This window comes from Vombatus ursinus, unplaced genomic scaffold (assembly GCF_900497805.2).
Source record: "Vombatus ursinus unplaced genomic scaffold, bare-nosed wombat genome assembly UNPS02014799.1, whole genome shotgun sequence".
NCBI lineage: Eukaryota > Metazoa > Chordata > Mammalia > Diprotodontia > Vombatidae > Vombatus > Vombatus ursinus.
The window spans coordinates 52799589-52812167 of record NW_020954577.1 but is presented as its reverse complement, the minus strand read 5'-3'; the positions used below and the strand labels follow the sequence as shown (position 1 = coordinate 52812167).

At 44.8% G+C, this 12579-nt stretch overlaps 1 protein-coding gene across 1 annotated transcript in view; it reads left to right on the top strand.

The window, feature by feature from the left end:
* Positions 1–3230: 3230 nt before the first annotated feature.
* Positions 3231–12579, top strand: part of LOC114050496 (transmembrane glycoprotein NMB-like) — a 32228-nt gene continuing 22879 nt past the window's right edge. Inside the window, 3 exon segments of the mRNA XM_027872246.1 lie at positions 3231–3457; positions 8797–8952; positions 10997–11140. Of these exon segments, the coding sequence (XP_027728047.1) occupies positions 3391–3457; positions 8797–8952; positions 10997–11140 (367 nt within the window). The 5' untranslated portion in view covers positions 3231–3390.

Sequence of the window (12579 nt, the reverse complement as noted above, 5' to 3'; positions counted from 1 at the left end):
GGGGAAGAAGGAAAAGAAAAAAGGGTGGAAGGAAGGAAGAGAAAAAAGGAAGGAAGGGAGAAAGAAAGAGAAAAGGAAGAAAGAAAAGAAGAGCAAAGCCAAAAGGAGAACTTTAGACAATCCTGGTTGGTGACAAAGGACAAAAGCATTTTTTTCCTCACATGGAACTTCACTACTTATTAATTCATTGGCATCTACCTTGTTAACAGTAAGGGTTTTCTATCAGTTCTTGTCTCTTATTCTGGACATTGATGGCTATTAAGTTAATAATTTAAAATTAAATATATTCTCAGCTATATGATTATGCTTCATTATTAAGAGATGAAGAACACTAGAGCTGCTCTTACGTCTGTAAGAAAGACATAATCACACTTTATCTGAAGAAAGGTGAGTTAATTAAGGACCAGGGTTAATTGGATCATTCCCCTGAGTGACACTGCTCCCCACACTTCCCCCCTCTGCTCCCACCCCCCACAAGCCCTGAAAGTTGCTGGAATTCTACTTTTCTTCTAATTGAACAACTTAGCTGGACTCTGAAGCCTAGAAGAGGCCATCTAATCATGATTTCCTGGAAAATCTTCTCATTCAGACCTATATGGAAACTTCCATTTTATTTGGTCTTAGTTAAGTTCAGGATTTTTTTTAAAGGAAATGAGAAATTATTTTTTAAAATCTCAATTCAGGACATAATAATAATAATAATAATAAATCCACACAATATAACTTCCTCCTAAAGACACAACTAGGGTGGGGAAGGGGAACTTTGTCCTTGGATGCAGTTTAGAAAAAGCTGCTTTTTTATTCCTTCAGCAGGTGAGAGCTCTGTCCTTGGTAAGAATCATCAGTAGCAGTTATTAAGAATAATTGGTTAAAATAGGAAGGGACACTTGCAACGTCCTGAAAGTTCACCCTTGGCAAGGTCTTGCGTGGAAAGGTTGGAGGTCTCTCCTGGGGTCTCTCCCTACTCACCCACTCAACCGTGTTTTCCGGGCTTGTCAGAATTGCTGGTCATGTCTCTGATTTCTCCTTCTGAACAATACTCCCTATGGTCATTAGTTTGGCATAGCAGATGAAGCTGAACGTCCAGTTTTGCCTCCAAAGCATTCAATTCAACAAGCTGTCCCGGGGCCCGAGCTAGGGGCTGAGGACAAAGGGACAAAGCTCCCCAAAAGCTTGCATTCGTAGGGGGAGGGGTGGTATTCAAAGCCACTAACTTCCTGCTTATTGTTACCGAAGGCATGGTCTCTGCACCTGCTGCCTGCGTGAACTCTCAGCTGCTGCTGCCTTCCCCCCACGATTCCCGCTCTGGGCTCCTAGTTACCGGGCTAGAAACCGCTGATAGGAGGCAAGGGTGAGCTTTGGGAGGACACTGGGAGGCCAACTCCCCGCTTCTGGTCCTGTTTATAGCTACTCTCAATGAGGAACTGTGGTCACCAAACAGAATGAGAAAGCCCCCACCTCAGCCCAGTGCTGGCACCATAGAGAAGAGCCAAGAACTCTCCGAGGCCGTGGGATCTCACTAAGTCGCTGAACTTATTCCGAGGTTTCCCAAGAGGCCACCCACCCGTCCTGGCTTTTCTGCCAATTTCAAAAGATCCCAGACCCGGAGCGGAAGGGACCTCACGGGCCACGGGGGCTGAAGTGACTTGCCCAAGGTCATCTAGGTCTCGCGTGTGTCCAGGCTAGGCTTTGATCTCAGGTCTTCTAGACTTCACAGCTGATACTCTTTCCACTCCGAGTAACTGAGATCTTCCCTTCCTCCGGCTCCTTTCCTTAAAAGCTCCCACCTTTTTGGCAATGTGATTTGATGTAAACGCAGTTCTAGCCTACCGCTTGTAGACCACTCTGCAGGGAACCACTTGGATGGAGTGAACCTGGGCTTATTTAGGGCTCAAGTATCCAGGTGGTAGAACCTTAGGATCCAATTGGTGGATTGGCTAAGTTCATCCGTGTGAGATGACATCAAGCAACAAGCATTTATTAAGTGCTTACTGCATACCAAGTCCTGGGTATGAAAGGCAAAGAAAGGCAAAAACATGGCCCTGCCCCCAAAGAGCTCGTGGATTAATGGGAAAGGCAATGTGTAGATAATGAGCTCTGTATAGACAAGACATCGCCAGAATAGATTAGATGGAAGTAGGTCTTCCCAAGAGGGGACAGCTTTTTAGCAGCTGGGAATGCTGGGAAGAGCCTCTGGGAGAAGATTTCTGAGCTGAGTCTTAAAGGATGCCAGAGACACTAAGATACACAAGGAAGGAAAAGGAAGGGCATTCTAGGTATGGGGGAAAGCCAGTGCAAAGATGTGGAGGGGGAATTCTTTTTTAGATTTGGATTGAGTTGAATGGCCACTGAGATCCCTACTAACTCCAGAAAACTCCATGACTCTGGAATTCTATGATTTCAAGGAGATGTTCCATAATTATACCACAGTATCACCAGCTCTGACTGATTTAGAGATGGGACCATGAACCAGGAATCTGTGATACTGTTGTTGTTCAGTCACGTCTGATTCTTCATGACCCCATTTGGGGTTTCCTTGGCAGCAATACTGGAGTGCTTTGCCATTTTCTTCTCTAGCTCATTTTACAGATGAGGAAACTGAGGCAAACAGGGTTCAGTGACTTGCCGAGGGTCACACAGTTAGTAAGTGTCTGAGGCCAGATTTGAACGCAGGAAGAGGAGTCTCCCCGACTCCAGGCCCCGGTGCTCTAACCGCTGTTCCTCCTCACTTGCCTGAGACTAGGTGCTGACAAATTCACTGGGTGGAAAACATTTTAAAAATAAATGAATAAATGAAAAGCACTCCTATGTGAAAATTTGTTTCTTTAAAATGGGTGGCAGAATCCTAAAACAAAGATTTAGAGCTAGAAGGAACCTGAGAGGCCATTTGGAATAACCCTTTCATTTTACAGATGAGGAAACTGAGGCCCAGAAAAGCTGGGCAACTAGCCTAAAGTGATATGAGTGGTTAGTAGCAGCCCAGACAAGGTTTGAACCCTGATCCTCTGACTCCTGACTCCATACCCTTTGAGCTGTCCCATGTACTTATAGAAAAAGGATGCAAGAACTGTGTCTGCACAACAGTCTTTGAAAAGATGAAGTTGGTTTTTGTTTTTTTTTAATAGGCAATCAAATAACGAAAGAAGTAAAGGCTAGAGTGTGTGACTCATGAGCACGAGGTATGGGGTTGAATTGAAGACACCAGATCAGGCAACCAAGCTTAGCCCTATCACATGATGTGCCCCCAGGCCCTCTTTAATTGAGCAGAGGAGGAGCTGGCCCTTGGCTGGGGCCAGGAGAACATCACTGCAGCTTTCCCCCAAGTGGCTGGAGCACAGGAAGCCCAAGTCGGCGAGCTGGCCTCAGCGGTGAGCTCAGACCTCAGCCCCCATGGCAGGCCTCTGCTTTCTTCTGGGTCTTCTCTTGGCAGGCAGAATCCCACTCCATGCTGCTAAAAGTGAGTAGCTCTCTCCACTTCTCCATTCGCTTCCCAGGAGGGATGGGGGGCTCATGGAGGAGGCAGGGCCTGAGCTGGGGTCAGCAGGAAAGTTCCCCCAGTCAGGGTTCGGGGCTTTCCTTGGGTGGAACTTCTCACTGTCCAGCTCTGGAAAAGAGAAAGCTGGAGCAAAGAGAGGCATGTAGTATAATCATTTCCATTTGTGCTCTAGGGGAAACATTTTTTTTAGTGCTCTGATTCATCTACCCATTCAAGCATAAGCTCCCTGAAGGCAGGAACCCCTTGCTTTCTGTATTCACATCCCTAGCCCCTAGTGGAGTGCCTGGCACATACTACAAAGATGGCCTACCCTCCCTGAGGATGCCCTTTGAGCTGCCTTTCCATTGGTGGTACCTCATGCTCTTGGCTGGATGTCTGCATTCATCTGGGGCTGCTGGCCTTGACCACAGAGCAGGCTGGCCTCATTGAACTCATCTGGCTTCTATCTGATAAAGACGTCAGATGAACTGATGCCCAAGGTCTAGGCCAGAGGGCTGAGGACCCAGGCACTGGAATAATCCTCAGTGTCTCCAAAGGGGAGTTTCTAAACTCTTCTTTACTTGGCTTCCCCCCCAAAGATTTGCAGGAGCTTGTTGACTGGCTCGGGTGGGGCTCATATGGCTGATAGAGAGTTGGCTCAGGTCCTTGTGTACGAGTCAAAGGAGATCAGAGAATGGAAGAAAAGGAGGTTGTCTCAAAACCTGTCCTTGAACCAGAGGCAGCCTAGATTCAGGCAAGGGAGCCACAGCAAGTGGCTGGTCAAGACTTCCTCTAATACTAGCCGATTTTACCATGGTGTAGCTTGGTGGGGAAAGCACAGGATTTGGAGGCAAGGGACCTGTCACCATGGGCAACCCAATTCACCACTAGAAACCTCAGTTTCTTCATCTGTGAAATGAGAGATTGAAATAGGTGGTCTCTGACGTCTCTTCTAGGTCTGGATCTGTGACCCATCAATATGCAAACATTTATTGAGCACTTCTTGTATATATTTATGCTATTTTGTGCTTGGGGATACAAAGCCCTGGGGAAATAAAGCCCCTGCCCTCTAGCAGCTTACATTCTAATGGGGAGAGGCAACATATAAATGCAAAAAAAAGATGTACATGGAGTAGCCAGAATATAAATTTAGAAGAGAAGGCTCCAGTTTGAGCTCCAAGTCAGTGATTGCAGGGTCAAGAGCATCCCCATTGAAAGTCCTGTGTCCCAGATGGCATCTGGACTCTGGAAAAGGGGCCCTAACACCTCAGATCATTAAGCTGTCTCAGTGTTTGCCCCCATCCACCCCAGGAAATACCTCTAACTTAGAGGAGAGCCTGGGGAGGTTCCTTAGGAAGGGCTATGTGCCAAAGTGCTCTCTTTTCTCACAGTCTCATCCTTTTTATTTTCATGAGATCCTATAGATAGGCCCCTCTCCTTTCCATGATTTTTTTTTTTTGGCAGTTGGGGTTAAGTGACTTGCCCAGGGTCACACAGCTAGTAAGTGTCAAGTGTTTGGTCTGAGGCCAGATCTGAACTCAGGTTCTCCTGACTTCAGGGCCGGTGCCCTATCCACTGCGCCACCTAGCTGCCCCCCTTTCCATGCTTCTTATCCCAGATTGCTTCACTTACTCAGTGAGCATGGATTTGAAGTTAAAGGACTGGGTTCAAGTCTCAGCTCAGTCACTTACTCTATGTAACTTTGGGCAAATCACTTAGCTTTTTGGGGCCTCAGTTTCCTCATCTGTAAAAGTCGGGGGTTGAATTAAGGTCCCTTCCAGCTCCAGATCGGCGGTCCTTTGACAGAGGGTGGAGAGCAGATGTAGTTCTGGGAATTAGTGAAGAGAGGGAGGGAGGAGGTGAAGACCTCGCTAGTCCCTCTCCGTTCCCATGATCTCCTGAGCCATGAAAGCCCCTTTCTCACGCGTGGGGCGGCTTCCATAGCTAGGGATGGGTGGGGTGGGGAAGGAAGGCCAATGTCTGAGCCTGCCTGCTCCTGGCAGGGAGCAGCTAAATGCTTCTTCCAGATGGGCTACAGAGCTCCAGGTGGGCCCCAACCCCAGCCCCAGGGTGTGAGCTGGGGCCTGGTAGGGGCAAAGCTGCCCTAAGTGCCACAGCCTAGAATGTGTAACGGAGGAAGGGCTCTCCGGCACAGACCTTCCATGGGCGTGGGCAGGCAGGCTATGCCCTTTCCCAGCCTTTCTAGCTGTCTTTCTGCTGGAACTAGATCTGGGGGCACCTCTGGCCTGGGGAATATTATAGGGCCTGATGGCTTGGGCTTTGAAATGGATGAAATCTGAAGTTTGTTTTTTTGAGGGGTGGGCAGAGAAGCTCATTTGGGACCCTTCACCAGCCCTTTAAATCTTTGTGTCTCTTTTCCTAGGCTGGACTTGTCATCAGAAAGCCTGGGTTCAAACTCTGGCTATAATAATAATAATAACAACAGCTAATATTTATATAGTGCCTACTATGCTCCAGGCACTATGCCATGCATCATTTATTTTTACAACAACTCTGGAAGGTAGATGCTATTATTATCCCCACTTTACCGATGAGGAAACTGAGGCAAACTAGGGTTAAGTGACTTGCCCAGGGTCATAAGCTAAGTAAAAAAATGAAAACACTGCCGGGAACTTGCAAACCTGTGAGTTCAGCGTGGGGGACAATGGAGAGTACGTCTGTGAAGTGCAAGGCCCCGAGTTCAAGGCTTCTCTTTACCACTTCCTGGCTAAGTACTCTCAGGGGAGCCACGCTAAGCCTCAGGGTCCTCCGCTGTCAAATGTGAGGCCTCGCCTCCATCCCTGTTACGGCCTGTGACAGCTCCCCATCAAGCCTCCACGGCCCTCTTAGACCTCCCTTCAGCAAACAAAATACAGTGGAACGCACCCTCTCAGTCCTGATGCCTGATAAAGAAACATAGTCTCCTCCTCTGAGAGCAGTGGGGACTGCAGAGGAGGACCGTGGTGCTGGTGTTGGTCAGTCATTTCTGACCCTCTGTGGCTCCGTTTGGGGTTTTCTTGGCAGAGATGCTGGAGTGGTCTGCCTTTTCCTTCTCCAGCTCATTTGACAGATGAGGAAACTGAGGCAAACAGGGTTCAGTGACTTGTCCAGGCTCACACAGCTAGTAAGTGTCTGAGGCCCAATTTGAACTCGGGTCCTCCCGACTCCGGGCCCAGCACTCTATCCACTGTTCCACCTAGCTGCCAGACGACCTCGGTATAAATTTTCAAATGTGTTAGTTGTGTCATTTGACTTTGCCTAATTTAAATTTTTGTTCTTTGGGTCCAAGGTAAGGGGAGAGACTTAAGAGGAAAAAAATATGTGGCATAAGAATGATTAAAAAAATTTTTTTAAGCTGTCACCTAACCCACTAAGGGACAGCTAGGTAGCCTAGTGAACAGCAAACTGGACCTGGAATCAGGAAGACTTGAGTTCAAATCCAGCCTCAGACACTTCCTAGGTGTAAGACCCTGGGCAAGTCACTTACTCTTTGTCTGCCTCAGTTTCCTCAATTGTCAAATGGGGATGATAATAGCACCTCCCTCCCAGGGTTGTCGTGAGAATCAAAAGAGGTGATAATTGTAAAGCACCAAGCGTGCTGCCTGGCACATAGTAGGTATTATAAAAGCACTAGCTATTATTACCGTAATCTGCAGAGACAGAGCTTGAACCAAGGTCCTTCGACCCCAAATCTGTGTTTTCCGCTACACCAGCCTCTCATTGCTGGTTTCAGAGCAGGAATTGTATCGGTCCTTCTCAACGATGGCTATTTCTATCCAACTTATCAGTTCTGAGAGTGGTTTTATGAGGAACAGTTTCCAAAGGTTTATAATTAAGAAACAAAACAACTGGCAAGAAATGCGGGTTTTCCTCTTTTACAAACATCAGATGGGAAGAGGTTGCCCCAGCACTGGCCCCTGCCCCGAGAGGCAGGTCCAGTGACTGTAGGCTCCCCAAGGGCCAGGACGGTTGGGGTATACAGTAGGCAGTCAACAGATGTCTATGGAATCAGGTGGAATGTTGTTATTTTTTTAAACTTTAAAAAGATTTCCATAATGGTGACATTTGGTATAGAACTGATAACTAGATTGTTTATTATCTGTTGAAGATTTTCCTCAAATGCAGGTTGGACCATGACACTCCCCTCCTCACTAAACGTCAGCAGATTAGTCTAGGGTAAAACATAAATCTCTTTTGGTCATCCAAAGCCCTTTGTGACCTGACTCTACCTACGATTTTAGGCTTATTCTACTTTACTCACCTTTCAAGCACCCTATGATTCAGCCAAACTGACTTTCTTGCTGTTGTTCACACATGCCACTCTATCTTCCCTGTCTTTACCTTTGCATGGGCTGTGCCCAAGCTTGGAATGCCTGTCCGTCCATCCTTCTGCCTCTTAGAAGCCTTTTCTTTTTCCTCCAAGACTCTATCCAACACAAAGCCTGTCCTGATCTCCTCAGCCCTTAGTATCTTTCTCCTTGAAATAACTTATGGGTTATTCAGGGGAACCCCTTGAGCTAATGGACCAGGGCGCCTCCCATGGAGCTTGAATCCATTCAAGGGACGTGAACTCTGGACTAAAGGAATATATTCCCCCAGCAGCTCCTAGCTGGATGCCAGCAACTCTCATACCCCCATGTCTGGGGGCATGTGGCAGCTGCCCCAGGAAGGTCTGCCCATGGAAAGTGAACCAAACCAGCCAATAAGAATTGGTTCCCTGATCATGTCTGTTACACCTCTGGTTATTTTTCTTCTATTACATGGTGTCCTGGGGGCACCATGGTGCATAGAGCACTGGACCCAGAGTCAGGAAAACCTGAGTTCCAATCCAGCCTCAAACACTTACTAGCTGGGCAACCCTGGGCAAGTCACTTAACCTCTGCCTGCCTTAATTTCCTTTTCTGTAAAATGGGATAATAACAGCACCTATTGTTGTGAGATCAAATGAGGTAATATTTGTAAAATGCTTTTCAAATCTTAAAACATACAAATGATAGCTAAGTATAAAATGTAACCTCCTGAAAGGCAAGAAATGATTCATTTTGGTTTGTATCCCCATCCCAGAGACTAACACTGCGTCTGGTACCCAGGAGTCACTTCATAAATACTTGTTGATTGATTAGTTGGCTTAAATAATAGTAAATGATTATTCCTCTATTTGCCCGATAAACCAGGTCGTCCATGGGTGGGTGTTCTTTGCTCTGCAGAATAGGCAAAAATTGCTTCCAATGTGTCGTATGCTCACGTAAGAATTTCCTTTCCGGACACCAGAGCAGAATGGAGACCAAGGGCCATTTGTGTTCTTCCCTATCCTTATTTAGGATTTCGAGACGTGACGAGCCACGGAAGTGCGGCTGCCCCTGTCATCAGGAGCCAGGACCTACTCCATGGCTGGTCTCCTGACCAAAACATGTGGAATGAAAAACTCTACCCTGTCTGGAAAGAGGGGGACTCCCGGTGGAAAAGCTGCTGGAAAGGTAGTGAGGAGGCCAACACACCCGCAGGTTCCAGGAAAATAAAAAGGAGTTGGTCTCTTCTGGCCTCACGACTGCTACGGTCCCCCAAATGGCTTTTGCATGTGGCAAAGCTGTAATCACTGACCAGTAGTGCCCGGATTTTATGGGACTTTGCTTTCCGCTCAGAAAAATAATAGTGATTATTATAACGTAATATAATAAAATACAATCAATTATATTATATTATTATTGCTATTTTGCATATGAAAGAGCCGTAATTACATACCACTTTTACCTAGATTTTGCAGGACATGATTTCTGTTCAGCAAAAATAATAACAACAATAATAATGATAATTATGATATAATAACATATCATTTTGCATATGAAAGAGCTGTAATCACATGCAATATTGCCTGGATTTTGCAGGACTTTGCATCCTGCTCAGCAAAAACCATTGTTAAAATGATGTGGTATGACATCATATTATATTATACTCTATTATCTTATATTTTATCATATTGCATAATATTATTATTGTTATTTTCAATATGACAGAGTCATAATTACACGTTAATATTTTAGCTGGATTTTGTAGAACTTTGCTTTCTGCTTAACAATGGTAATAACAAATATTATTTTGCATATGCCAAAGATATAATTACATACCAGCTTTACCTAGATTTTACCAGACTTTGCTTTCTACTTAGCAAAAATAATCATTATTATTATTATGTAGTGAAATAAAAGACATTAAGATATAATATAGTGTAATATTATATCATATTATTGTTTTTATTTTGCATATGACATAGCTGTAATTGCATACCAATATTGCCTGGATTTTATAGGACTTTGCTTTTTGCTCAGTAGTAGTAGCAATAATAATAATGACATTGTTATTAATAACAAAATATTACTTTGCCTATGACAGAGGTGTAATTACATACAGTATTACCTAAGTTTTGCAGGACTTTGCTTTCTGCTTACCAAATAATATTAATACTAATAATGCTGATTGATATTAATAATACTAACAGCAATAATACTATTCTGCAAATGACAGAGCTATAATCACATAACAGTGTTACCTGAATTTTGCAGAACTTTGCTTTCTGCTCAGCAAAAATAATAATATTATTTTATAATTTAATATAATATTATATAACATTATGTAATATTATTTTTGTTATTTTGCATGACAGAGCTGTAATTCCATATCATTATTACCTGGATTTTTCAGGACTTTGCTTTCTCCTTAGCAACAACTGACAATAATAATAACTATTATTCTTATTTTCTAGCATTTTAAAAATCACCGCAGATATTGCAGCTTGCTTTCGTTGACAAGAGACATTGTCCAGCACTCTAGCTACTCAGTTCTTTCTTCTTAGATCCTCCACCAACCTCCCCCACCCCACCCCACCCCACTCTGTGCGGAATGGCTTCGGGGCTGACGGTTTACTAACTGGTCATTCTGGGACAGATGGAGAAGAGATTGTGAACAGAAGTTGAACGGTGGAAAGGGGGTTAGACAGTCAATACCCCTTTTTCCCCAGGTGTTCCCCAATATTGTCCTAGTGCATGTGGGTGGCAAAGGGAGCCCTGGCCTGACCCTTCACACCTGGTGAATGACATGGTGGGCTGACATGGTTCTGAGAGTTAAACTTACAGAGTGATGTGTGTAGTTTATAATAACCATTAAGAGAAACGCAGGTGCTGGATTTGATTTGTTACAAGGCTGGCATAGAAACTAAAGAGCTGGTCAGTTCGTCCAGGAGCCCTGGGCTCCAGCCTCACCTCTGCCAGGCGCTGGCTGAGTGATTCCAATCAGACCATGTCACCCTGCTGTGCCCCTGACACTCTGAGACTATAAACCACAGAGAGGTGCTCGCCTACATTGGGGCAGGGTGCTTCCTCATCTGTGACTTCCCCATACCAGTGAGTGAAATACCAGGTCCGTTCCCTGTCCTTATTCTATGTTCTGTGTTCACTCCCAGAGGAAAGGAACAGGTCTTGCTGGGTCAGTACCCGTGGACTTTCCTCGTTCTGTTTTCATTTCTAGGAGGACAGGTGCGGGCCATCCTGACCAGTGACTCCCCAGCACTGGTGGGATCCAACCTCACCTTTGTCGCGAGCCTGGTGTTCCCCAGATGCCAGAAGGAAGACGAGAGCGGTAACATCATCTATGACCGGAGCTGCAAGAACGGTGAGCAGGCGGCCACAGCCTCGTGACCCCAGAGAGGGCGCTGGCTGTGGGTCACAAGATCTGGGTCAAATGTTGGCTCTGCCACTTGGCGTAAGGGATTAGCCTTCGACTCCATCGAGCCCAAGCCTCTTGTTTTACAGCTGAGAAAACCGAGACCCGTGGAGCTTAAATGATGCCCAGGTCACCCAGGCCCTAAGTGTCAAAGGCAGGCTCGAACCCTGTTCCTTTGTCTCCTTGCCTGTCCCCTGTACTGCCCTCCCTTTCTGCCGGGGTGCCTGTGAATATTCTTTCCCCTCTCTGTTCATCAATTTCCTCATCTGTAAAACGATGAGGTTGGGATAGATGGCTGTCCAGGTGCCTCCTTAACCCCCATCTTTCATCTCTCAGCTTTTCCCAGCTCTAACATCTGATGGGATGGCATTCTCACGGCCATCATAAGTTAACCAAACTACAACGCTAGGGTAGCCCATGACAAAAATGATCTCAGCCATGGAGATTTGGAGAAATTGGTGGTTCTGGCTTGAATGTACAGCTGTCCCCAGCTGAGGGACAGTAGGGTGTCTGCTTGGCCCCACCTAGTTTCCTCTTTAAAAAAAAATGAGAAGAAGAAAAGGAAAAGAGAGAGAGAAAGAGAGGAGTTAGTTCTTCTAAGAGGGATCTGGGCGAGCAGAACCTCCTCACAAAGGCTGTATTGTCAGGTACAGGCTTTTTCCTAGGCTCAAGTGGGACTCTCCAGGCTGGGTCTCAACGGGGATTTTGTGCTGGGAATCTTAGCTCTTTGGGCTATTCAGAGAACAGACAATTTGACAGATGGGTCCAGTGATTTTCACTTCAATAACTTTAGCACCTACTATGTGCCTGAGCCAGTTAAGGCTTCTGATGTTTGTTTCGTTTTATCTTTATTTAAAGCAGTAAGATACCACCCCCAGCTTTTTGTATATCACAGCAAATGGAATGTGTCTAGTTACTGTTGTTAGACTAATAATAACAATAATAATAACAATAATAGCATAGTAGTTATAAAATGATGATAATAATAATAGCTACAGTTAAAATAATCAGTAGTTGTAGTAATAATAATAGTAATAGTTACAATAATCAGAGTTGTAGTAATAATAATAGTAATAGTTATAATAATCAGAGGAGTAGTAGTAATAATAATGATAGTTATAATAATCAGAGGAATAGTACTACTACTAAGAATAGTAGAAGTAGAAATAATAGTAGAAGAATAGTAGTTATAATAATCAGAGTAGTAGTAATAATAATAATAGTAATAGTAATAATAAGAATGATAGTAGTAATAAGAAGAAGAAGAATGAATATTTGGTGAAATACAGATCTAATTAATCAACCTCTTTAATCAAAGAAAAATTATAAAATAGAACAAAAATTTCTCATCTAGACCTGTGATTTTTATCCTCGTGGGAGAGCCTGGG